This window comes from Myxocyprinus asiaticus, chromosome 48, assembly GCF_019703515.2.
Source record: "Myxocyprinus asiaticus isolate MX2 ecotype Aquarium Trade chromosome 48, UBuf_Myxa_2, whole genome shotgun sequence".
Taxonomy (NCBI): domain Eukaryota; kingdom Metazoa; phylum Chordata; class Actinopteri; order Cypriniformes; family Catostomidae; genus Myxocyprinus; species Myxocyprinus asiaticus.
Window position 1 is genome coordinate 24384691 of NC_059391.1, and position 27726 is coordinate 24412416.

Sequence of the window (27726 nt, forward strand, 5' to 3'; positions counted from 1 at the left end):
CGCGGATGAATCGCTCGGTGCTGCGGCTGTGGTGAATGAGATTGAAGAAGAGTTCTTCTTGTTTTGTATCTCAGTTTCTCTCTTTTCAACACACACTAATTAAATTTAAACAAACAAAAAATAAGGTCGGTTAGCCTAGCGAAACCGAGCCTAGCGTACCGCTACAGCGATGTGAGCGATCGCATCGGGGGATTCTTTGCCGAGATCTCGGAGTGTTTGTAAATATTTATTTAAATAATTTGTGGGGGGAGAGAGAGAAGCACTACCGCTCAAGTGAGTAGAAGGAGGGTAAGTGCACCTTGGGATCTTTTTTTATTATTATTATTATGAATGCAACTTTTATGCGCCTCGTTTCTGGACTTTGATCGTCCATTAACTACTCGCCGCTTTTCCACGTCTAAAGCCCGTCGCGATCGGGTAGGTGAGAAGTCAGGAGCCCGATGGTTTTGAAGCAAAAAAATCCCCCCTTATTTCTAGGAGTTGTGCGGTGTATTTCTAAGTGCGGCGCGTCGAACGTTCCGCGCGTATTGTTATTTTGTAACAATTTAAACTTCGCTGGATACATTGTTGCCGCAACGGTTCTTTCCAGCTCAGTGGAAACAATGTATCCGATGGAAGCGAGGAGGGGGGGGTGTAAACGGGGGGGGGGAAATGAACATCTTTTGCTCGTGCATGGCTTGAATTAGTGGTTGCGGCTCAGTCGAGTCCATCTAACTGTAATTTGTGCTGTTGGCCTGTTAGCTTTAGCTGGGTTAGCCGTAGCACAATGTGAAAGCTCCTTATTTCCACTAGCAGCTTATAAAAAAAGATCAGTACTATTTTGATAGTTTCCAGCGCTTTTAGTCCCTGAACTTGTCGTGGGTGGATGATAAAGTGATGCCTTTTGAAGCAATGCGATTTTATTTTGCCTTGTTTGGAAAGTGATTTTGTGTGTGTGTTGCTTTTTTTCTGGTTGGTGGAGGCAGACTTATTCTAGAGCTGATGTGTTGTAGCTTGCACCAACTAAAACCAGGTTCTTTAGGAGAGTAAATGTGCCATATGAGGGGGGGAAAAGACACTCAAAACCCGTTTACTCTCTAGTTTGGGTGGATTTGTCTTTACTTAGACGAACTCAAGCAAGCATGTTCCCCTCTAGGATGAATCTTAGTGAAAGTATGCTGTGGGTAAACAGCACTGCATGCATCTTCCGTGTTTCCCTGAGGTTTTTAATAGTGGCCTAATCAAAGTGCTGCCGAACTTTTCCTGTGATTTGCACATCCCTGGTCAGATCCAGAGAACTAAAGCCCGGTTTAATGCATAGTTTGGGCTGGTTTTTGAGGGTCAGGCTGCAACCGAACCGCCTGTCAAAGTGGTTTAGCTTTGCAGTCTTTTGGTGTAGATTTGCAGGTGCCAAATTAAAGCACTTGCATAACAGATGGAGCACAGCATATGCCACACTAATTTGGGGTTCAGTTAGGGATACGTGTTTTATAGATAAATGCCTTATTTAAGTTTTTTTAATTTATTTTTTTATTATTATTATTATTTTTTTTTGTGTGTCTTTGATGTCCTTTGATGAGTTTGTAAGGACTTTTGTAAACACAAGGGCTCATTCAAAACAGTTTTAGTGTTAAGTTATTTTTTGAACTGATTGTTTATGTTTGTCAAACGTTAGCACGTGTTTACCCCCTGATTGTTATTGATTAGCTTTTTATTTTGGGGTTGCTTTCATCTTGTTTGAATGCTGAACTATTTAGTTTTGCATCATGTTTATATATTGTGATTGGTACTAATTGTTGATATTTGACATGTTCTTTAAACTTTTGAATGTGTTTGATCCCTTCTTTGATTGTTATTGATAATGTTAGCTTTTTGTTTCTTTTCTTTTAACTTTTGTTTTCCTTGCCTAGGTAGTTTCACTTTAATGGTTTCATTCTTGCAATCAAGTAATTTGGGAATCTGTCGTTCCATGTAACCGTGTATATGATGAATAGAACATTTTCCATCCATAAACAAAATACGTGTGCAGTTGTTGATTCCTTTGTCTATCAAAGAATTATGCAAAACCAAACGCTGCTGGCTAATGTAACATGACACTGACAGTATTTTAGTAGTACTGTACAGTTTGTCAGGTGTAGTGGTGATATTTTGTTACCTCACCCAGGCCAGGATCCTATTTATAAAGGACAATAATTCACATTACCCTTTTATGTGTAGTTTATTTTTTAGCTGTCTAATGTCAGTTTGGTTTGGTTTAACTAAAGTTTATTATCTATTATCAGCACTCAAATGAAAAAGTTGTCAATAGACGCATTTAAACATAAAATGTTTTTTTTTTTTTTACATTATGGGTATGTAAAAAGAAGTTTAAGGTGTAATAATCACCTCTCCGTAGAGTGAAAAACTCATATAATGTACTAACAAGACTTATACTAATAACTTCAGTTTATTTAATGTACAACTATTTTCCTTGTTGAAAAAAGATATAGAATTGGCCTGGACTATATATACTTTTTACAAAGAACATTTCAGCAAGTCACTTTTGAAACTTTGCAGGGACAAGAAAATTGCATTGTTACTGTGATGTACAACTTTACTATTACAAATCTCAATGTGATTTGATTTATAAACTCAGTTTTTATTATACTGAGGCTTATTTTGTCTGGTTATCTTATCACTGATTCCTGAGATAAGGGACAGTTTTTATTTTTTAATACTAAATTAATTTGAAATGAATATATATGTAGACACAGGTCTCGGCTAACGAATCATGTAAGGGAACAGGTTTCTATAAAAACGCTATTTTCTGAAAATTGACATTTATGCAATTACAACTCAGACACACTAGCATGTTATATTAATTTGATCCATCCAATAAGAGTGTGAAGTCTTTAATTATCTAATAATGGTGTTCAGTAAAGGAGTTAAATGATAAAAAAAAAAAAACATTCTATATATTTTTTTTCTGTTTTCACACTATTCTGAAAATTCTGATTGAGTTTGCAAAATTGAATATTCTTTTCCTTCTTAACCATGTAATGCCAAAATCACTCCACAATTCTTAACAGAAATTGTCGTAATGGGATGACAGAGCTGACATGTTGAAGCTGTGACGGCAGAGACTTAAACATTGTTTGATTAAAATTTGCTAGACCATGTGACCTAATGTTGCATCCACCATGAGCTGGAAGTGGAAAAGGGGTACTCAGAGTAATAGCTGACTGTGACATTGTCTGATTTATTCAGGATTATATAAAAAAAAAAAGAAATCTGATAGAGTTGACACAAAGTGAGGACACAACTTTGATAGGCAGTTTTTTATGGAAAATATAATTTAAAGTTTACTTTATTTATTGTTTGATATCTTACAGATCCCTACCTTTCATTTCATATTTATATTTAGAATTTGCTGCATTTTTAAACACCTTGTTTGTCATTTTAACAATGTGACCTTGTTGAGGACAGGTAAAGTTCCATGTGCATCCAAGTATAGAGCATGCGTTTAAAAAAAATATCTAATGTAATTATTTAAAAATATAAGTAATGAATGCCCGAGTATACACATTTCCTTTAGACTTAACTTTTCAGTATTTTTATTATTATACATTTCTTGATTTTTAACATAGAGGACTTTTTATGATTTTTATGTAGGACATATTTTGTCCCTTCTTTCAAAAATCAGTGTTACATATTAATATGCAGGGTGTTATGAGAGACCAGACAGAGCAGTTGCATGATGACGAACATAACAAAATATCTTATGAGATGGTAATTGATATGTAATTTTTTCCCCCAGGACACTTCTAGGTAGGTGTTTTGTGTATAGTTAGCAGTGTTTCTTCTGTTTGCCTCTGACCGGATTTAATGATGATTATTTTATAATATTTTTTTATTTATTATACTGTAAAATGGTTTTTTTTTGAGTACATGAGCTTGTTTACATGCATACCAGAAAGCCATTTTTTGCAAGAAAGCTGCACAAGGCTGGAAAGCAGCGTTCCGTTTACATTCACTGTGTTCGCGGCTTTCTCTTTACTCTCGTTTACATGCGGCTCGGTCAGTAAGCCGCTTTTTCCACAGCAATGTAATTTCCCCACAATGCTTGTGTAAATAAAAAACATGGCATTTGTAGTCTCTTGCTACTTAATATTGTTAGTTTTCAAGAATATCAGCTTTACCTGGCTGGTATGAATTTATTTAGTTTTTGCTCCACGGGACTTTATCATAAACATTTTGCTTATAAAATATGCTGAAGAAAAAGTACATAATCAGACTGTTTTTTTGTCCCAATTTATTTTGAACACCCAAGACCTGGAATTGCAAGTTAGCCAAATATTGGACATGGTGCCTTTCCCAAAAATTATGTGAAAGTCAGATTTAATTGTGTTTGATTGGAGACTTTATACGATCAAAGACTCAGTGAGTGACTCATAGACACGTAGACTTGAGAGGGTGTCGTTTCCTGTCCATTGTAGACTCAAGGTCCTTAGATGTTCGACTGCTGCGTGGTCATGACAGATGTCATCACTGGCGAATTTAGGCTTGATTTAAAATCACACAATTCCATTTGGCAGGAATGCACAAAGCTTGAGTTTTGAAGAAGTTATTTTTGGGCCTGTAGAGATGCAGTGAGATGCCAGAGGGATGCAAGACTTCTTGTCGCGTAGTTCATAGACGGGATGAGCAGTTAGATGGCTACTGAATGCTGTGCTTGCAATGTTGCCCCCTTTTTCACAGACTGCGAGAGAGAGAGAGAGAGAGAGAGAGAGAATTGGAGTGTCTCTACCCCTTCTAATAGGTTGTGTGTTTGTGTGCGTGTGTGTGTTTTATTTTGTGCAGGGAGTTGGAGAGAGTAAACACCAGTCTCAGTGCCAGCTGGTAAGTCCTTTAATAGCCTTTGTTATAATTGTCCTCTTGGCACAGAGCCACCCACCAAAATCAATGAGAGTGAATGAATGTCTGTAACACTGCCTCAGTTTCGCTCACTGTTACGCAAAGGCTTTGCATTGGAGTTGTTACGATTCGTCCAACAGGCATAACAAACTCCTCATGAACCATCTCCTCGATTGTCTCAAGTTTTCATCCTCCGCCATCCCCACTTTTTTTCTAGCCTGAAAATAGCTTTTCAGCAGCTCCTCTATTAAGTTTCTTCCTATTAGCCGCATTCGGCCAAGATACTTTTTCGACCTTAAACAAGAGGTTCACCAATATCGTGCAAGTACAGTGTCGCCAAAACATCATGCATCATACCTAGATTTAGAAAAGTGCATTTTCCTCTCCAACTGTATTAGATGCTGACTTTTGTTCTCCCTTGAGGTGGCATCGAATTAAGCCAACCTCCAAGCATCTCAGACGGCTCGCGGAATAAAGGTTAAATATATAAAATGGAAGAAAAAAAATCCAATAAACCTCCAAAACCGCTCTTTCTGATTTTTCAAGACAGGCTGAAAGTTTCCTGGGACTCTCTTTCCGCCGAACTGGATCAATGATGGAATTGCAAACATTACAGGAGGCCCTGAAAGTGGAAATACAAGTCCATCAGGTAGGAGATCTTGCAGATGGCTCGGCAAGTGGCTCTAATCAGTTAAATCATTTGGGAAACCTTTCCGAAAGTGTCAGTATACCCTTATTAATACAGTAAGCTACAGTGTGCCACAATCACAACAAAGAATTTCCAGTGGCGGAATACACATATATAGAGTCATCTGTTGCTATATTGACAGAGTGTTTTAAGTGGGGGCCTTTTAGAATTTTCGGAAACACTTTACAGTAAGGTTGTATTTATTTACATTAGTAAATGTGTTAGGTATGAGCTAACAATGTTATAACAATTTCCAGAATTTGTTAATCTTGGTTTATGTTAATGTATTAAATACTATTGTTCGTTGTGTTCGAGTTTAATATTGCATTAACTAATGTTAATGTATACAACTATTAATGTAAACAGTGTGTTAGTATACGTAGAAATTAAAGGGATAGTTCACCCAAACATGTTAATTCTCTCATCATTTACTCACCCTCATGCCATCCCAGATGTGTATGCCTTTTCTTCAGAAGAACACAAATTAAGATTATTAGAAGAATATCTCAGCTCTGTGGGTCCATACAGTGCAAGTGAATGGTGATCAGACCTTTTTATGTGATTTTTGGAGCGACAAAAGAAACATAGAGGTAATCCATAAGACTCCAGTTGTTAACTTCATGTCTTCAGAAGCGTTATGATAGGTGTGGGTGAGAAACAGATCAAAATTGAAGTGCTTTTTTTTTTTTTTACCCTAAATCTCCACTTTCGCTTTTACATCTGAAAGTTAAAGTGGATATTTAGAGGAAAAAAGGACTTAAATATTGTACTGTTTTCTCACCCACACCTGTCATATCGCTTCTGGTGACATGGATTTAACCACTGGAGTCATATGGATTACTTTTATGTTTCCTTTATATGATTTTTGTAGCTACAAATGTCTGATCACCATTCACTTCCATTCTGTGGATCTACAGAGCTGAGATATTCTTCTAAAAATCTTCTTTTGTGTTATGCTGAAGAAAGAAAGTTATAAATATCTGGGATGGCATGAAGGTGAGTAAATTATGAGAAAATTTTCATTTTTGGGTGAACTATCCCTTTAACATTAACTGAGTTTAATAAATGCTGTATTTGCATTGTTCCTTCTTAGTTCATGTTAAGTATTGCATTAAGTAATTTTAACGAATACAACCTCATTGTAAAGTGTTTTCTGAATCTGCCAGAACGGGTCTTCAAGTCATCTATTTTCCTTCTTCCTGAGTGATACTCGCTGGATCAGTGATAAATGAAGATAGGTTTCCTTTCGTGTCTCTCGTAGTCAGAGGCGGCGTGTCCCAGCAGGCAGAAAATTAGCTGAGCTGCCTGGGTGGGGAATAGAAAAAGGAAAAGACAGGGAGGGAGGAAGGAAAGTAGAGAAAGAAAAAGAGGAAGAATAGGGGTCATACTGGGGGGAGAAAGCGTAAGCCATTACTTAAATTGTAAAAAATCATCTCAAGCAGGTGTTCCTTTTCATACTAGTGGTTTTTTTTTGTGTTGCCGTCTGGTTTTGTCTTAATATTGCTCTGAATATTTGACAAGCAGGTGGAAGAGGGATTTCAACCCCATCCAGGGCAGCAACAGCCTAAAAACACGGTGTTTTGTGCTTTTGGATGTAGTGTCCTGTGACGACTTTGAAGAAGAAAAAAAGGGAATTTTTAAGGGAATTGATGCATATATTTTTACATTCCTTCTAAATAATTGTCAACCAACTGAATTTGAATTTAATCACATACAATTCAAAGTGCAATTTAGATTAATAAGAGTCACAGTGTTTCCATGCTCACACACACAAGGAATTTGCATTTGGTAACTTAAGCATTGAGTACTCACAGCTTGATGGAGAATAATTGAAGTAAAAATAAAATAGCACTTGTACAGAGAAACACAGACCAAAGAGAACGTGGGTCCAGAAGAGTGTTTAAATTACATTTTCATATAAATTACACTTGTCAGTTGCACATGGGAAATATTCACTCAAGCTCATTAAACTACATCCCCACAAACTGTTGTAAACTGGAAGAAGCTGTTACCTCTACAGAAAGCGGTAGGCGGTCTGCCTGCTGCTCTGTCGGCTTTTGTCTTGAGTGTGAGACAGGTGCAATAGGCTGTAGTTTCACATTTAGCCTGTAGATGGCACACTGTGTCTGTGTCTCCCTCCAAAACTGTTCGCCTTAACAGTTTCTTGTCTTTTCTCCTGTTACCATAGAAACTTGTCGCCCAAATGAAACAGGACCCACAGGTAAATGTTTTTTGTGACTTTGCGTTTCTATAAATGTTCCTCTGATCTACTTAAACATGAGTTTGTTTATTTATTTGTTTAGGGTAGGTTGAATATGTATTAACGCAATAGTTAAAGGAATATTCCGGGTTTAATACAAGTTAAGCTCAATTGACAGCATTTGTGGCATAATGTTGCTTACCACAAAAATTAATTTTGACTTGTCTCTCCTTTAAAAAAAAGAAAAGAAAAAGCAGCAGCAAAAGTTTAGGTTACAGTGAGGCACTTACAATGGAAGTCAATGGGACCAATTTTTGAAGGGTTTATAAGCAGGAAAGTGAAGCTTGTAATGTTATGAAATTAACTGCACTTTAATTCTTCTGTTAAAACTTGTGTATTATTTGAGCTGTAAATTTGTTTAAATCATAATTTTTTACAGTCATTTTAGGGTTTGTTGACATTAATCGTCATGGCAACAAAGCTGTAAAATCGGGTATTACTCAGAAATGGTTATTAAGCCATTTTATCAGACTAAAATCATGTTACACGCATGTGGCTATACTTTTTTGAAATTGAGTATTTTAACTTTTACGGATTGGCCCCATTGACTTCCATTGTAAGTGCCTTACTGGAACCCAGATTTTTATTTTTTGTGGTAATCAACAGTATGCCACAAATGCTGTCGACTGAGCTTAACTTATATTGAACCTGGAAAATTCCTTTAACACAAACTTAACAATGAACAATACTTTTACAGCATTTATTAATCTTACTTGATGTTAATTTTTTTCACATCCAAATACATTTTCAGTTGTATGTTAACATGAGTTAATGCATTATGAACTAATATGAATATGTAAATGTATAAATTTACATTAAATGAATAAATGGTGTAAACAGTTATTTTTCATTATTAGTTTGATGATACCTAATACATTAGGTAATGTTGACATACCCATAGAACTTTATTGTTAAACAAGCGTTACCGAATTGCTAAAAACGTTATTTATTTATACCCTTCTAATAGTTTAATGATCTAGTTCCGTTCTTGCTCAATTTTTTTTTTTTATATATGATTCTTACACTTATTAATGCTGTTTTTTGTAGAACGCAGATCTGAAGAAGCAACTTCACGAGCTCCAGGCGAAAATCACAGCTCTGAGTGAGAAACAGGTAAGATGATTCACAAGTATTGTAATGTCATTCTCTGCTGCAGGTGCTGGGAAGGACATTGTTTATGAACAGCGAAATGCATGAAACACGTTTAATTGTGTTTTGATATGCAAAGTCTGAATTGAGAATATCAGGTCTTAAAGTCAACATGAACTCAATATTGACCATATTAACTTTGATTCATTGGCGCACATTTTAATTTTCTATAAAAATGTAAGAACCTCAGCTTTCCTTTTTGGCTGTTGGACGAATGGCTCTTTTTCAGCCCCTCCACTTTTCACAATCCAATCAATTCCTGATGGGGAAAAAAAAGTACCATTCCACATTTTATTACTGTCTTTATTATCTTATTGAATATCCTGTATCCACTTTGAAATATGTCACATTACTTAAGTAAATTGGATTGCATGCATTGCTTCAGTGTTGACTTTGAGCTCTGACACTGATCAGTGATGGAACCGAAAGGTGACGTGATTGGTTAACATTGCATGTTTTCCTGACACATGTTTTCCTGCAGATATTATTTGGTCTTTTTAGGAAAGGGCAAAAAAAAAAGAAAACATTGTTTTGGCACATTTGTGTTCAAGTTCCATCTCCCGGTCCAGTTCATTTTTGTTTACTGGAGCGTTTTTGAATCGTTTTCTTTAGTGGTCTTGATTCCCTACATTAGGAGCTGGATCTTCTGGGAATGTTAGATTTTAATGATGTAATGACAATAGAGATAAGCAAAGATTGATATGTTTAATTGTTTTTTTTGTTTTTGTTTTTGAGAAAAGAGCAGTCAGCAGTACAGGCATGTACTGAAATGTCTGTGCATTTCACAAAACTGTGGCAGCAGAGCAAAAAAGTGTGTGTGTGTGTGTGGTCTGCTGGTGGGAGGTGAAAACATTCCAGATTGCCTGATATTGCACTTAATTGGTTGCTTCTTGAAAAGTCTCGATTTTTAGCACAGCTGTTATGGGGCAATGTTTCACTTCTTTCTACCTCGTCTTGATATTCTCCAGTTAGTTTCATCAAAGAATCGTCCCAGTTTACTGACTCAAGCTGATCTCCGGCTAAGCTTTTATCCTAGAGATGGAGAGCTAGACGAGGATTAGAGCCAGTGATGATGTTCATTGAATGCTAATTCACGTCTGTCTTTTGTAAGGGTGAATCTCCCTAAACCTGTCAAAAACATGTCTGGGTCACATTTCACCCCATAATCAAAAGAGAAAAAGTTTATTCTATTTTAGTAACATTTCTTGGGGATGTACTGATTTTAAAGGAATAGTTTACCCAAAAATGAAAATTGTGTCATTTACACACCCTCATGTAGTTCCAAACCTGTATGAATTTTCTTTCCTAAGTGGAACATAAAAAGAGTCCTTAGGCAAAATGTTACCTCAGTCTCCATTCACTCTCATTAAATGGATGAAAAAAAAAGATGCAATAAAAGTGAATGGTGACTGAGACCAACAAACTGCCTTACACCCCAATTCCACAGAGGAAAGAAAGTCATGCAGGTTTGTATTAAAATTTGTAGGGTGAACTACTGTTTTAAAATTCTGGCCTGTACTGATAAACCATTAATTATTTTCATGTCATGACTGATAACCGTTAAATCTTGAATCGCTGGAAAGTCCACAGTTAAATATCCAGCACCGGCTGATAAATATTCAATATTAACTTATATCAGTATATTAAATGTACCAACTGATAACTGAGCATCTCATGTCATACTATCTGTAGACTTAATTGCATTGTGACATTATTTTCATGACAATTAAGCAACCCCTCCCCATTACTATAAAGTAAAAAAAATATATAGAATATTTAAACGGATAGTTCACCCAAAAATAAAAATTATCTTATAATTTACTCTATCTCATGCCAACCCATATGTGTATGACTTACTTTCTTCTGCTGAACACAAGCAAAGATGTCTAGAAGAATATATCAGCTCTATAAGTCCATACAATGCAAGTGAATGATGGCCAGAACTTTGAAGCTCTAAAAAGCACACAAAGGCAGTATAAAAGAAATCCATGTGATTCCAGTGGTTTAATCCATGTCTTCTGAAGCGATATGATAGGTGTGGGTGAGAAAAATATCAAAGTCATTTTTTACTATAAATTCTCCTCCCTGCCCAGTAGATGCCAGTATGCACGATGAATGTGAGTAGCCAGATAAAAAAGAATGTGAAAGTGGAGATTTATAGGAAAAAAAGGACTTAAACTTGATCTGTTTCTTACTCACACCTATTATATCATTCTTAAGAAGCTTTTAACAAGATGAATTGAACCACTTGAGTCATATTGGATTACATTTATGATGCCTGTATACAGTGTATTCATAAAGTATTCAGACCCCATCATTTTTTTCACATTTTGTTATGTTGCAGCCTTATGCTAAAATGGTTTAAAAAAAATAAAATAATAATTCACATCGGTCTATACTCCATTCCCTATAATGACAAAGCAAAAACTAGATTTTTTCTAACTTTGCATAAACTGAAATATCACATTGACATAAGTATTCAGACCCTTAACTCAGTACTTAGTTGAAGCACCTTTGGCAGTAATTTCAGCCTCAAGACTTTTTGGGTATGATGCGAAAAGCTTTGCGGATTTGGGGATTTTCTGCCATTCTTCTCTGCAGATCATTTGTCAGGTTGGATGGGGACCATCGATGGACAGCCATTTTCAGGTCTCTCCATAGATGTTTGATTGGGTTCAAGTCCGGGCTCTGGCTGGGCCACTCAGGGACATTCACAGAGTTGTCCCTAAGCCACCCTTGCATTGTCTTGGCTGTGTGCTTAGGGTCATTGTCCTGTTGGAATGTGAACCTTCCGCCCAGTCTGAGGTCCTGAGTGCTGTGGACCAGGTTTTCATTAGGATATCTCTATATTTTGCTGTGTTCAGTTTTCCTTCAACCCTGACCAGTCCCCCAGTCCCTGCCTCTGAAAAACACCCCCACAGCATGATGCTACCACCACCATACTTCACCGTTGGGATGGTATTGCGAAGGTGATGAGTGGTGCCTGGTTTCCTCCAGACATGATGCTTGGAATTGAGGCTGAACAGTTCAATCTTCATTTCATCAGACCAGAGAATCTTGTCTGAGAGTGCTTTAGGTGCTTTTTTGTGTCTTGCACTGAGGAGAGGCTTCCGTCTGGCCACTCTGCCATAAAGCCCAGATCGGTGGAGTGTTGCAGTGATGGTTGTCCTTCTGCAAATTTCTCCCATCTTCACACATGATTTCTGGGGCTCAACCAGAGTGACAATCGGGTTCTTGGTCACCTCTCTTACCAAGGCCCTTCTCCCCCAGTTGCTCAGTTTGGCCTGGTGGCCAGCTCTAGGAACAGTCCTGGTTGTTCCAAAGTTCTTCCATTTAAGAATTATGGAGGCCACTATTGGGAACCTTCAATGCAGCCAGAATTGTTTTGTAGCCTTCCCCAGATCTGTGCCTCAACAATCCTGTCTATGAGCAGACAGATCCTTTGACCTCATGGCTTGGTTTTTGCTCTGATATGCATTTTCAGCTGTGAGACCTTATATAGACAGGGGTGTGCCTTTCCAGATCATGTCCAATTGAATTTGCCACAGGTGGAGGTCAAAGTGTAGAGACATCTCAAAGATGATCCAGAGAAATGGGATACACCTGAGCTAAATTTCAAGTGCCATAGCAAAGGGTCTGAATACTTATGTCAATGTGATATTTCGGTTTTCTCTTTTTAATAAATTTGCAAAGTTATCAAAAATCTGTTTTTTGCTTTTTCATTATGGGGTATGGCATGTTGATTGATGTGAAAAAAAATTATTTAAGCCTTTTAGCATAAGGCTGCAACATAACAAAATGTGAAAAAAATGAAGGGGTCTGAATACTTTCTGAATGCACTGTATGCTTTTTGGAGCTTCAAAGTTCTGGTCACCATTCACTTGCTTTGGACCAACAGAGCTGACATATTCTTCTAAAAATCTTGTTTTGTGTTCAGCAGAGGAAAGAAAGTCAGACACATCTGGGATAGCATGAGAGTGAGTAAATGATGAGAGAATTTTCATTTTTGGGTGAACTATCCCTTTAAATGGCAAAGTGTTAATACATCACAGTAGTATTTGTTTTACTGCCTTTTAATCTATGTTGATTTTAATAAAAGAATCATTAAATTACATTAATGGCAATCATCATTCAGAATATGTAAATTACAAAACCACTCATGGGTAAAACATCTGGACACATTACAGTAATGAAAATTTGAGGGGAAATGTGCTTAATTGTCATGAAAATAGTCTTTAAATATGTTTCAGTTTCTTTATGCAAAATGTAATTTCATGCATTTTTTCCTTTTTGGGGTGAAATGTGAATTATTCATGTGAGTCATCTGTGAGATTTATTCAGTGTATGTGTCTTTTGTATATGTCAAACTCTGTCTCAGTCCAATCGGCCATGAATAGAGTTAGTCTGCCTTACAAATCCCTCTTCATTTCATATGAATTCTCTATAGCACTTTCCACATCATGAATTTATATTTATGTGATTTAGCCTATATGTGCAAAGCCCGAAGCTGGCACGGTGGTCTGTTGTGTATGTAAACTTTCCGCTTGAAAATCTAAAGCCAGTACTGTGCGATGGATCATCCCCTTAAAGAGAAATATTGTCAAAATTCATTTTGCATAAGGGACTTCATTTGATGTTGTGCACAAGGGCTTTGTTGGGGAATGTGTGAGTGTGTATGTCAGAGAGAGAAAGGGTGAGAGTGTCTGTATTTGCACTCTCAGAGGTACGCTTTGGCCCCAGAGGACTCTGAGACAGCAGAGTGTGTGAGATGAATTTCAATCATGTGTGTGTGTGCGGACGCACAGCGCTCAGTAGGCCTTTATAAAAGCTTTTCCACTGTAGTTAAAATGGACTCACACCTGAAAGGTCTTTAAGATAGACTGAATAAAAGCCACGACTGGGCTAAACACACTGAATAAAGAAAACCGGGAAATTTGGTGACTAATGACCTATTATTAGAAACCGCTGAAGCCAGATATAAACAGAACATTTGAAAAGACGAGATGGGGTCTTTTCATTTTCATTTCTCAGAAAAAGTGCAGACGGATGTTTCAGGACAAATTGACCTGTTCTGTTGTTTTCAGCAGTCACCAATTCCTTTTAACTTGCAATCATAATGTGAAAGAGAATGGTTTTAGTGCTTCTTAGTAATCTCTCTCTCTCTCGCTCTCTCTCTTTAAGAAAAAAGTGGTTGAGCAGTTGCGGAAAGAGTTGCTGGTTAAACAGGAGCCTGAACTGAAGATGCAGACACTCCCGGCAGTAGCAGATGGTAAAACCATTCTGCTCACACCCACCTGTACCCCAACACAGCCACCCACAGGGCCTCCACACAACCAGGGGGTGCCACAGGTACTGTTTTATACAACAAACCGTTTACTAGTGGTTATTTTGATTCATCCCAGTGATTTGAATCTTTTGATTCAGTTCACCAAAAACATTAGTTCAAGATTTTTTCTGTAGGTTGCATCATTACACCAGTGAGTGGCTTTTTTTCTTTTTCTATTAGGACTAAGTCATAGACTTGAGAGGAAAACAAGTCTTATTGCAGGGTTCCCACAGTAACGAAAAACCTGAAAATATCAGGAAATGTTTTAATTGTGTTTAATAGGCCTTGGCATATAGAAATTTCTGTAGTTAATATATATATATTTTTCTAGTTTTTCTAAGCTCTGAAATTTTAAATGAGCTAGATATTTCTCTTGTGTAGAGTAAAACTCTACAAGACACAGTGATGTCTGATTTGTCAGGGAATTGTTCTTTTGAGTCAGTTCTTTTCAATAAATTAGTCGAAACGGTTCACAAATCGGTCTAAACAATTAATTAGCAAATCGACCTGAATCAAAATGATTTAAAAAAATTAATCCAGTTATCACAAATGCCTAGAAAGGTCATGGAAAAATCATGGATGTTTATTAATCAAGAAGGGTGGGAACCCTTTAAGCAGTCTATAAGTGGTGGTAACTGATTGATTCCCAGTTATTCAAATCGTTTGAACAAAAACATAACTTTAAATTAGTTACTGATTTGTTCAATGAGACTTTCTGTAGGTTACATCATTACACCAGTAGGTGGCGATCTGTTTTGAGTTTCATTTTGTCTACTAGGAGTAAATCATGGAGTCATTCACACAACAGATTCATTTAAAAACCCGAAACAAGTCTATCTTTTATGTAAAAAAATAAGTTGCATTCCTACAGATCTACAAAGAGACTCAAATTGTGTTTAAGCACAATAAGTATTTTCTCTAGAACTGAAAGTGAATGAGAATGATTTGTTCACTTAAAAGATTCATTTAGAAACACCTTTCCCTTTTATTGTAAAAAAAAGAAAAAGTTTCAGTGAAAGTAATTAGTGACTGAGCCTTACATTCTGCCTAAAATAATCTTTTGAGTTCTATGAAAGAAAGCCATATGTGTTAAAACAAATTATGACAGAACTTTAATTTTTGGCTACTATCCCTAAAGGGACAGTTTTGAATTCATACTGAGTTAAATGTCATCTTTTCTGTCACTCAATTTTACCCCTTCCCTGACTAGAAGACTCTCACAGTGACGCCGGTCATCACCGCAAAGACTCTACCTCTCGTGCTCAAAGCTGCCACCTCCATGCCTGCTTCCATGGCAACGCAACGCCCCACCGTCGCCATGGTCACTGCCATCAGCAACCCCGCCAGACCCGGCACCAATTCCGACTCCCAGAGCACACCAATCAACCTTCATGTGGCCAGCAAACTACCCAATCAGGACACAGACACAACCACACGGATCGTGTCCAAGAATGTCATTGTCGTGAGTGTGAATCGCTTCTAAAGATTTCTCCTCCTGCAACATCCTCTTCAATAATATTTACTCTCTTGCTTAAATGTAGCAGTCTGACATTGATTTAGAAATACCAATCTTTGTCGTCCTCTTTTTTTGCATAGCTTGCTGTAGACTAGTTGTTAGATTGCTTTGAAGTGATTAGAACAGGATGTTTATGTCTCACGTTAGAATGAAGATTTGAAATGACTACCTTTCTGACAATTATGTGCTTGGCAGTGGTGTATGGTGACATACTTCTGTGATGTAACCAGTTGTAGTAAATGAGACTTCTCTAAAAGCAGGCAATGTTCTTATTTTCCTTCATTTCACTTGCTGAGTGCCCAGTAAACGGCTGATTTTGTCACAGATGCAGGCCACCACCACCTCTGCCCAGCCTATCAAAGTTCCCCAGTTTGTCCCTCCTCCTAGATTGACGCCTCGACCCACTTTTCAGCCACAGGTGCGTCTCTGTAAGACCTGCCCCACCCTCTCCCTTCTAAGTACATGCAATTCCACACCGATGCCACCAGACACACAGGCCTAGTTTCAGAGGCCTACATATTATAATGAGGGGGTGTCAAAGTCACTAGTTTGAGACACCAGTAATGTCTCAGATCCAAGTCAAGATATTTTTTAAACCTCATCTTAATTTTTAATATAGGAACTGAAATCGCTGGATTGCAGTCAGCACCCAAACTTTTATTAAGATATCATACAAGTTAAACATTGTTCCATACCTAGAGACCCAAGTTCTGGTTTTTCCTCATAAAACTGACTCACCTTCTCGTACCTAGCACTGGCTGTTGCTGTGATACTGTCTGCTCAAGTTTTTTTCTTTGCTTTAGGGCACCTACACACTAGAGTTTATGCTACGTCAAATAATGCTTCTTCCGTCAATTTGAATCCATTGATTTCAAAGGAGATGGTGCATCACAAGACAAAATCCAAGGGTTTGTGGAAGTGATGTTTTGCCATTCTACCAAAATTTTAACACTCTGACATAGGCATCCATTGACCATTGAGAATTTTGGAGAAGCGGGTCTAGGTGTGCTTTCAAAAATTCTCTGTAAACTGGCCCAGCTCTTTTCACACCCTCAAACAGATCTTAACGCATTCCAATCCTTCAAATGCTCCATCAGAGCTTTCTCTAGTGTGTAAGCTCCCTTGGTGTGTAAGCTCCCTTGGTGTGTGAGAGTAAGAGAGAAAGCGTGTTGCTATTTGTTCCTTTGTAACAATGTACAGTAGTTGCTTCAGTTGCAGCATTTGTTTTCTGCTTTTTTTCTGCCCCAATGCTATTAACTCCTTTTTATACTGCTTTGGCTGACTCTGTCATTAACCCCACCACCTTCAAGAGTGACATCACAACACCTTTTACCTTACAAAGTTACGTAATGCTAAAAAGAGCTCAGCTGAACCCATTCAGTGGGCTGTGGTGTTTTCCAGATCTACAAACTAGACAGCTGTTTCAGAACAACAACCAGGAGAGCATAATCTGAATAACAGTAAGGGAAAAGATTGCTGCAATTGCAGTTGATTACTGTAGGGTCAGATAAGCATGGAATGATTGGTTTCCTTGAACCAACATAAGTTTTAATATCAGCTTTGGTAGATGGTGTCACTGACTATGTTTACATGGACACCAGAAAGTGGCTTATTGCAAGAAAGCAGCATTCCCGTTTACATGCACTGTATAAGCGGCTTTCTCTTTACTCCCGTATACATGCGTCTCGGTCAGTAAGCAGCTTTCTCCAGAGCAGCGTAATTTTCCAGCGACGCTTGTATAAATAAAAAAACATGGCATCCGAGGAAGACTTCGCTATTTTATTCTCCGTTGCTACGCTTTATTTCCAGATATTCCAGAGTTGTTGCTGTTTCTTTCCTGAACTTTCCATCATGACCTGCAGTGGAATTGCACAGCAATAGTGAAGTTTTCCTCTTACGTAAAACTCTGGGATTCCCTCGATGTGCATGCACATATACGTGAATGTGAGGAACAGTCAATATTTTACATTGGTGTGTATGAATGCATATACTGTACCCACTGTACTCCCAGAAATGTTGAATTCTTTCCGCTGTGTTGACTTTGTTGGGCTCCATCCTATGACATTTGTTATCCAGTCCGTTCACACACGAGCACTCAAAAACCTGTAAGAAAGCCGCGTATGCATTTACTTGACAACATAAGCCACGTTCTCCAGGAGAAATCTGGGTGTGTTAAATCGCTTTCTCTTAATTCCTTAAGCAGCATAAGGAAAACGGCATTCTTGTATACATGACCTTTCAGAAGGACGCTTTCTGCAAGAACTCTGAAATAAACTATTTTCTTAAGTGCATGTAAATGTGGTCAATGAAACCGGCCCCTCTAAAACATGATGATTCATGGAAGAATACAGATCCTGCGATAAACTTGGGATAGTTCACACAAAACTGATTTTGGGTTAACTATACCTTTTAAGAAAGGTTTAGAGCAACAGGTTGAGATACATTGTGTGGACAGAATGGGTGATTTTGAGAGCTCAAACCAGAGCTCAGTGTTGGCATTACTTACAGCTGAGATTGCCTCTTAACACAAACCAGCATGGCTGGAAGGGCATGGAAACAGAGTGGCTTTCATGACCAATCAGTCTGACAAGACTGGACCTGCTTTCTCACCCCCCTTCCACCATTCCACAGGTTCGGTCGAAACCTCCCACGCCCAACAATGTGCCCATTGCTCCAGCTCCCCCTCCCCCTATGGTGGCAGCTCCCCTGATCCAGCGGCCCCTGATGCTCGCCACCAAACTGACGTCATCTCTGCCTGCCTCCGCCGGACCCATCCATCAGGTGCGCATTGTAAACGGACAGCAGTGCACCATTGACAAGACCATGGTCGCAGTCACAGGAAGCACCACACAAGTCACAGGCATCGTCATCAGCCCTGCCCAGACGATTCAGATCAGCAACCTTAACTCGGACACAAAGGTAGGAACAGAGGGCGGTACATCTGCGATTAAGAATAATTCAAGGGAGGGGCTTTCTTTGCTCCAGGGTCATGCAAAATTATCATAGAAATTATAAGGGGTAGAGATGGTCCACTTCTTGCCTGTGACATCACTATAGATCCTGAAAAAAGTTTAAATAGTACATAAATAAACAGCAATGGTGTTGATGTCAGAGTTGCTGTTGTGGCAGCAGGGCTATGTAGCAGCTAGCCAGCTAATACTTCCTAACTGGCTGACTTTATGATTGTGATTCAGTTAGCTAGTTGTGTGTATAACTTTGCAAGACTGCCTGCATTTTTAGAGACACATACCTGTTTCGATCATCTAGATGCAGGACATCGGCTAAATATTGAAAATTACAAAAGTTTATCATCACAAATCACTGTCTTTTATCGCCCAGCCCAGATGTGACTGCTCTGTGATACTTTTAAGATATAGACTTCATGTAGTGGCACACAGAAGACTGAAGTGTACATTAGCCTTTACAGTTAAAAGAGCCTATCTTCAGAGGGGCCTGGGTAGCTCAGCGAGTATTGACGCTGACTACCACCCCTGGAGAAGCGAGTTCAAATCCAGGGTGTGCTGAGTGACTCCAGCCAGGTCTCCTAAGCAACCAAATTGGCCTGGTTGCTAGCGAAGGTAGAGTCACATGGGGTAACCTCCTTGTGGTCGCAATGAGTGGTTCTCGCTCTCAATGGGGCGCATGTTAAGTTGTGCCTGGATCGCAGAGAATAGCATGAGCCTCCACATGCTGTGAGTCTCCACGGTGTCATGCACAGCGAGCCACGTGATAAGATGCTAAGATAAGATGATATGATTGACTGTCTCAGAAGCGGAGGCAACTGAGACTTGTCCTCCACCACCCAGATTGAGGTGAGTAACCACGCCACCTCGGACCCAGTAAGTAGTGGGAATTGGGCATGCCAAATTGGGGAGAAAAGGGGATAATATAAAAAAAAAGAGCCTATCTTCTGTTTGTTTACTCTATAATGGTTATATGCATTAGGTGGACCAGCCTGAAAAATACTGCATTTTTGTGTGAGCTAAAGCAGCACATACACCGATCAGCCACAACATTAAAACCACCTGCTTAATCTTGTGTAGGTCCCCCTTGTGCTGCCAAAACAGCACCAACCCTGTTCTTCTCACCACAGTTGTACAGAGCGGTTATCTGAGTTACCATAGTCTTTGTCACTTCGAACCAGTCTGGCCATTCTCTGTTGACCTCTCATCAACAAGGCGTTTCCATCCGCAGAACTGCTGCTTGCTGGATGTTTTTTGGTTTTGACATCATTCTGAGTAAACTCTAGAGACTGTTGTGCGTGAAAATCCCAGGAGATCAGCAGTTACAGAAATACTCAAACCAGCCCGTCTGGCACCAACAATCATGCCACGGTCCAAACACTGAGATCATATTTTTTCCCCATTCTGATAGTTGATGTGAACATTAACTGAAGCTCCTGACCCGTATCTGCATGATTTTATGCACTGCACTGCTGCCACATGATTGGCTGGTCTGAGTATTTCTGTAACTGCTGATCTCCTGGGATTTTCACGCACAACAGTCTCTAGAATTTACTCCGAATGGTGCCAAAAACAAAAAAAATCCAGTGAGCGGCAGTTCTGTGGACGGAAACGCATTGTTGATGAGAGAGGTCAACAGAGAATGGCCAGACTGGTTCGAACTGACAAAGTCTACGGTAACTCTGATAACCGCTCTGTACAATTGTGGTGAGAAGAATGGCATCTCAGAATGCTATTCTGCGATGCGGGTTGGCGCTGTTTTGGCGGCACAAGGGGGACCTACACAATATTAGGCAGGTGGTTTTAATGTTGTGGCTGATCGGTGTATATGATACATTTACTGTCAGATTTTTCCCCATTTTTAAATATGTTAATGGCATGTATGTAATCTTGTCCAGTTTCTGAGATTTAGGTCTGTCCCCATTTAATTAGACAAGAAGTAGCTGTCCGGGGACATTACCAATATAGTTAGAAATTATTCAGGACAGCATAGTAAAGCTGTGAAGTTTTTCCATTTTTCTCGCTGGTGTTCTTTCATGATCTTTCGTGCATTTATTGTCTTCATCAGACTGTGAAACCACAGGGGGGTTCAGAACCGGTGGTCACGAGTACACCACCCTCATCCTCTCCTCCTCTTCCTCCTCCTCCTAAGGTCAAGCGAGAAGAAAGTCCACAGGTACCCTGTGTCTTTAGACTTCTGTCTGAAGCCTAACTTTTACCTAACCAATTAATAAAAAAACGGATAAATTTTTCCTCTTTCAGAAACTTGCCTTTATGGTCTCTCTCGGGTTGGTCACATATGACCATCTCGAAGGTAAGTCCTACTGTTTGCAAAGCTGCACTGCGAGTTTCTAGTGTTCTGCTACACAATTATAGTGAAATTTAAGTTATTTAACCAACAAACATGACATTTTGTAACCAAATGTGCTTGGGATGTCATTTCTCTGCAGAGATTCAGAGCAGAAGACAAGAACGCAAAAGGAGAACAACAGCTAACCCAGTGTACAGCGGAGCAGTGTTTGAACCTGAGGTACAGACAAATGTTCTTTAGCTCTTCCTCCATGGATGTAATCCTAATTTTGAGAGCTCAAATTGTATTTAGATATCTAACAGTCTGACTTTTCATGTATCTCAGAGGAAAAAGAGTGCTGTCACCTATTTGAACACTCCACTGCATCAAGGGACCAGGAAAAGAGGTCGGTTCCTGCCTGCCTACATACCTAAAGTGTGCTTAGTTGCTTAAGTTGATGTACTGTAGCCTGCTGCTTCTGTGTATCATCTAACAGACACCTAATAGACTCTCTACTTTCTCTTGCAATTCTGCTTTGTGTCTTTGCCAGGGTTTAATCTCTCTGCAGTTCTACAAATGTTCAGTAGACCTGAGCTGGCATGTATAATGTGTTGTAGAATAAAAGTTGTGGTGAAGGAACAGCTCTTCTTGGTTTTATAGTTTCCAGAGATGGAAACTCAATTTCCACTCAAGTTGCAAAAAAAATTACTTCACTTTTCGAGTTGGACTTTACCTCAAGGACTTTTTGTAGAATCCCTTAAAAGTTAAAGACCTTAGGCACTTGAGATTTGACTTGATGTGGTTGCTCCCTAAGGGACTTGAGATTTGACTTAAGCTTAACCTTCAGGACTTGAGACTTGAATTAGATTTGGCCTTGACTCGGACTCCACCTCAAAATGTTTACACTAGCCTTGACTTTAAGGGCCTAAGACCTGGCTTGGTCTTTTCCCTAGGGACTTTAGAAGAGATTTGGACTCCACCTCAAAGACTTGGCTTTGACTTTCTCAAAGACTTCAGATTTGACTTGAACTCTACCTTAGGACTTGAGGTTTGACTTAGACATGGCCTTTAAAGACTTTATTAGATTCCACCTCAAAGATCTCAGACTAACCTTGACCTTAAGGTCTTAAGACTTGACTTGGTCTCTGCCTTAAGGGCTTAAGACGTGTTTTGGACTCCACCTCAAAGACTTGAGGTTTAACTTGAATTCCATATGAAAGACTTGAGGCTTGACATGGTCTCTGCCCTTGGGAGTTGAGACGTGATTTGGATTCCACTTTAGGGACTTGAGACTTGACCTGTACATAGAATTAAAAGACTTGACTTGGACTTCACCACAAGGACTTAAGGTTTAACTTGGACTCTGCCTTAGGGACTTGTGAACATATACATTTCTATTAATAAGAAATGGCAGGCAAACAAAGTGCTCTGATATTAAATAGATGACTGAAGGTCCTGATGCTCTTCTGTGGTGAATCCAGCGGTTGAATGTTGTTGATCCAACCCGGAGCTGAAATACCATGTAGTTTGTTAAAAGCTGTAAATAAATGTCATGTTTGAGTTAGATTCATTTGTAATGTTTTGTCTGTTAGTTTTCTAGTAGTTAAGCACACTTCACATTACCTTACAGTAGATGTTATTTTTTAATGCTATGTTGCCTTTTTTTTCTAATGCATGAGGTAGTTAGAGTAAATGATTGCTAACTTGTTCCTGAAGGAGGCTCATACAGGGAAATGTATTGATATTTTTCTTAAGTTTTTGATGTGAAGTACAGTTCAGTCGGATGTCTTGAAGGGAGATTAAGTGCCTGTCTGTATGTGGCTTTGGCCTTTCTTTCTTTCTACCTACCTTTCTTTCTACCTTTCTTTCACTTAAAATTCCCTGCATGCTGCTGTGGTCGTCTGTTGCACTAACTGCTTTCTGTGACCCTCCCTTCCATTTTCTTCTTCCTCCTTCGCTTTCTCCCCCCTTTGTTTCCATGCTAGCCAATGAGGATCCCCTCTCTAAGGTATGTTGCAACCAGAATATGCCATTATTTATTTCATCTTTGTGTTCTATTTTTCTTTCTTTTCCCTTTTTCCTCCTCCATTTTTCTGTTCCTTTTTGTTTTGTTTGTTTTTCTTTTCTTGTCTGTCTCATTTCACTCAGGTCGCCCTCCCAAATACAGCACCACCACAACCAGCAACAGCAGCACTGCAGTGCCGGAGCTGGGCTGCAACCCCCTGCTCTCCCCCACCAGCAGCCTCCCTGCCTCCCCAGCCCCTGAGCGGCCTGACACAGGGGGCTTTCCCCTCTCTGTCCACCCTCATTCTGTCCCCCAGCCCAGCCCCAGCTCCGGGGATGTAAGTAGCCACCAGCAAAGTCTGGGCGACAGTGTTGTTGACAAGACCCCCCTCCCTCCACCCTCCTCCCCCTCCCAAAAACATCCCTCATCCCGTACACCTTGAAGTGTACTGGAGCAAGGTAACACTCTGTTTGTTAGAGTACAGCATCTACCCTGGAGAGAAAAAAGATGACCTACCAGCACTGTCATTCATGTGTTTATTTGTATTTGTTGTATGTGTTTAAATGGAGCCAACAGTCTTACAAAGTGAACAGTCTTTAACTACTTTTCCTGCAAATATCAGACCTGAAGTTATGCATTATAGTATACAACTTTTAAAATCCTTTTTAAATAACCTTTTAACATCTTAGCATTCATATGCCTAAATGCCCATCTATTGATAATTACATGATATAATTATAATAACAAAACAAACTTTTACTAGGTACATATCCAGTACCCTGGCTAAGTGAGCAATCCAGTTACCAATAAGCCACTAGACAAATCCCTCTAATCAGAAGTCAGCTCCTCCCTGCCTTTTCCATTATCTGATTGGTCCAGAATAGAGGGGGGCGGTGGTACTGACACCTGCCGTTCTTCCCGACAGGGAGACATCCATGAGGATTTCTGCACTGTGTGCAGACGCAGTGGACAGTTGCTCATGTGTGACACATGTTCGCGTGTCTACCATCTCGACTGCTTGGAGCCGCCCCTCAAAAACATTCCCAAAGGCATGTGGATCTGTCCTAAATGTCAAGACCAGGTAAACAGCAGCACAACGAGGTCTTGGGCAACTCCTTTCCCACCCTAGGCAGTGTGTTCTCCTCCTAACTGAAATTACGTAGTTTTAAAGGGATAGTTCAACTTTAAATGAAATCTGTCATCATTTACTCACTCTGATGTTTTTCCAAACCCAAATGCCTTTTTTTCTTCTGTGGGACTTAAAAGGAGATGTTAGGAAAAATGAATGGCGACTGAAGCTAACATTCTGCCTAACTTCTCCTTTTGTGCTCCACAGAAAAAAGGTCAACATTTGAATCTACATTAGGATGTCTGAGTGATTGTGAATTTTCGATTTTGGATCTGTCCCTTTAAGCACACATGATTATATAATTAGAAATGGGAGATCAACTGAAAGATCAAACCCCTCTTTCCCTGCCAAAGTGTTCATTTTTCCCCTTACACAAAGAGAGATTCTTCAGGCGCGAGGCTGTTTCGACCTTTGTAAGCTCTCACATGGTTCAGTATTGATTGTGCCTTTTTTCCACCCATCATGTAAGTGTAAGACAGCATCCAGCACTCCCATTGAAGTTCTGTTGTTCATCACTGTTGCCATATACAGTTTTTCACAGTTTCTCTCTCATGGTTTTCCAGAGGTCAAGTGTGCACAGCACTGCTGTTATTAAGATAATTTCTTTTACAGATTCTGAAGAAGGAAGAGGCCATTCCCTGGCCAGGAACCCTAGCAATTGTCCATTCTTACATTGCTTACAAAGAAGGTAGATGCATTTTGATTTCAATTGTAGATAGTGAGATTAATTTTACTCCAATTTTATATTAAAGGGGTCATATACCAAACAAAAAAATTACAAATAGACTTCAGCCTCTCTTTCTTAATGTTGGGATCCTGTAGAAGTCTATGCAGGTGCTACACCACAACTAGAAACGGCACAAATCTCAAGATCAAGGAAAGTTAGATATTCTATGATTAGACCCCTTTAGTACACTGTACCCCAACTTTGCATGCCCATACAAGCCCCAAATGACCTGTTCAAGTCTTGTGAGAGGCTGGAAGATGTTTGAGCCCATGGAATTTAAGTGTTTGTTCCTGTCTGACAGCGAAAGAAGAAGAAAAACAGAAGATAATGAAATGGAGCGCTGAGCTAAAGCTGGAACGAGAGCAACTGGAACAGAGAGTAAAACAGCTCAGCAACTCTATAACGGTGAAATGTTTATTTATTTCTTTTCTTCGTGTCTGGTGCTTTTCTGTATTTAAGATTAATCTTATTCTTGTGCTGCGCCTCATTGTGAAAGGTGGTTTGCCTCAGAAAACCAATTGTAAGGCAAGTTCAGCTTAATTTTTCGGTTTCAGCTCTGAAAACATAAAATAAATAATTCGCCCAAAATGATAATTATCTCATTATTTACTCAATCTTATGACGTCTCAAACTCGTATGACTTTCTTCTGCGGAACACAAATAAAGATATTTTGATGGAGATATGAGGTGTTTTTGTACATACAATGCAAGTCAGTGGGGTCCAACACTTTCAAGCTCCAAAAAACAAATAAAGGCAGCATAAAAGGCAATCTACACTCACCAAGCACTTTATTAGGAACACTATGGTCCTAAAAAAGAGCCCAACGTGGTCTTCTGCTGTTGTAGCCCTTCTGCCTCAAGGTTTGACGTGTTGTGTATTCTGAGATACTATTCTGCTCACTACAATTGTACAGAATTGTTATCTGAGTAACCGTAGACTTTGTCAGCTCGAACCACACTGGCCATTCTCTATTGATCTCTCTCATCAACAAGGCTTTTCCGTCCGCAGAACTGCCGCTTGCTGGATGTTTTTTGGTTTTGGCATCATTCTGAGTAAACTCTAGAGACTGTTGTGTGTGAAAATCCCAGGAGATCAGCAGTTACAGAAATACTTAAACCAGCCCGTCTGGCACCAACAATCATGCCACGGTCGAAATCACTGATCACATTTTTTTCCCCATTCTGATGGTTGATGTGAACATTAACTGAAGCTCCTGACCCATATCTGCCTGATTTTATGCACTGCTGCCACAGGATTGGCTGATTAGATAATCGCATGACAAAGTAGGTGTACAGGTGTTCCTAATAAAGTGCTCGGTGAGTGTATACAACAAGTGGTTTAATCCATGTCTCCTAAAGCGGTTTTGGGTGAGAAACAAGACAAAACGGATTTCTTTTTCTAATTTTACCATCTGCAGTCGCATTGGCGGTCATGATTTGAAGCTCGATTACACTTGCTCAGGCTTGACAGCTGTGCACAGTGAGTATACATGCGGATGCATCAGATGCAAGGAAGTGTAATCAAGCTCCAAATCATGATTGTGCCAAAGTATCTTCGTTTGTGTTCCACAGAAGAAAGTCATACGAGCTACCATGGCTATACCTTAAACCATCAGATTCATCCACACAGAAGAGCAGTGCAGAAGCTCAACTGTCGTAAAAAAAATAAAATAAAAAGAATTTTATGTTTCAACCACAGATGTTGATACAGAGCCCAGAATTCCATAATGGTTCATTTTATAATGTTGTGTAATTTGCTGTTACATAACATTTTCCCTTCTTCAACAGAAATGCATGGAGACCAAGAATAGCATACTTGCCCGTCAGAAGGAGATGCAGGCCTCTCTGGAGAAGGTGAAACATCTTGTCCGTCTGATCCAGAGCTTTAACTTGTCTCAATCCATGGAGACGGACATTCTACAGGATTCCAAACCGGACTGCACGGAGTCAGGGAGCCTCAAAGACTCAAAGGACACTACTCAATTCTGTTTGCAAGAGAACCCTGCCGAGCCTAGCGTGCAAGTACCTGCAGCGGTAGCAGTCCCAGAAGTGCAGGCAGAGCCAGAAGTGGGAGAAATCGCAGAACCTGCAGCTGCAGTCACACCCAAAGCTGTGTCAGGTGAATCGGGGGTCATGGAAATGCCCGAAGCCACGGTTAGCGAAGAGATGTTGGGTGCGGCGAAAGCGGTAGAGCCAGCAGAATTGCCCCCGATCAGGGACGTAAAGGCCAACGGAGGGACGGACTGTGTTTGTACCGGCTTGAACCCGGAAGTAGACAAGGGTGTGGTTGAAACCGCGGACTCTGAGAACATTCCTCCCAATGACGGCAGCTGCGCAGAGGAAGCTGAAAAGATGGAGGTGGAACGGCAAGACGATGGAAGTCACGGCGTCAACAACAACGGCAAAACCTCAGAACCTTCTCAGCAAGCTTTGCCAGCCCCTCTCAGCAATGTGGACATCCCAAAATAGTTATCAGCCTCATCCTAAACACACTTGCATCACCAAAACATTTAAAACAGATTTCCTATCGCACCTTGGACTGGTGCACAAAGTTGCCAATCTATACGTATATATATATATATATATATATATATATATATATATATATATATATATATATATATATATATATATATATATATACATATACATATATATATATATTATACATATACATATATATATATATATATATATATATATATATATATATATATATATATATATATTAACTATATCCAAATAAATGTTGTTGTTTTTTATTTTATTTTCTTCTTTGATACATATGGTAAAACTGTGTC

The 27726-nt window shown here is 39.3% G+C and overlaps 1 protein-coding gene across 7 annotated transcripts; it reads left to right on the forward strand.

Annotated features, from left to right (window-relative positions):
• Positions 1 to 27513, forward strand: LOC127437389 (PHD finger protein 21A-like). 7 transcript variants are annotated; one of them, XM_051692222.1, is made up of 18 exons: positions 1 to 288; positions 4819 to 4857; positions 5419 to 5521; positions 7749 to 7781; positions 8868 to 8933; positions 14151 to 14318; positions 15506 to 15757; positions 16137 to 16229; positions 18443 to 18730; positions 20843 to 20950; positions 21037 to 21088; positions 21225 to 21304; positions 21410 to 21470; positions 23213 to 23406; positions 23995 to 24150; positions 24811 to 24886; positions 25227 to 25330; positions 26714 to 27513. In XM_051692222.1, the coding sequence occupies exons 3-18, from the start codon at positions 5465 to 5467 to the stop codon at positions 27392 to 27394; spliced, it is 2469 nt and encodes an 822-aa protein (XP_051548182.1). In that variant the 5' UTR covers positions 1 to 288; positions 4819 to 4857; positions 5419 to 5464; the 3' UTR covers positions 27395 to 27513. The 7 variants fall into 7 exon arrangements, with proteins under 7 accessions (XP_051548182.1, XP_051548186.1, XP_051548183.1 ...); XM_051692226.1 differs by having other exon boundaries at positions 15509 to 15757; XM_051692223.1 differs by having other exon boundaries at positions 5423 to 5521.
• Positions 27514 to 27726: the final 213 nt, after the last annotated feature.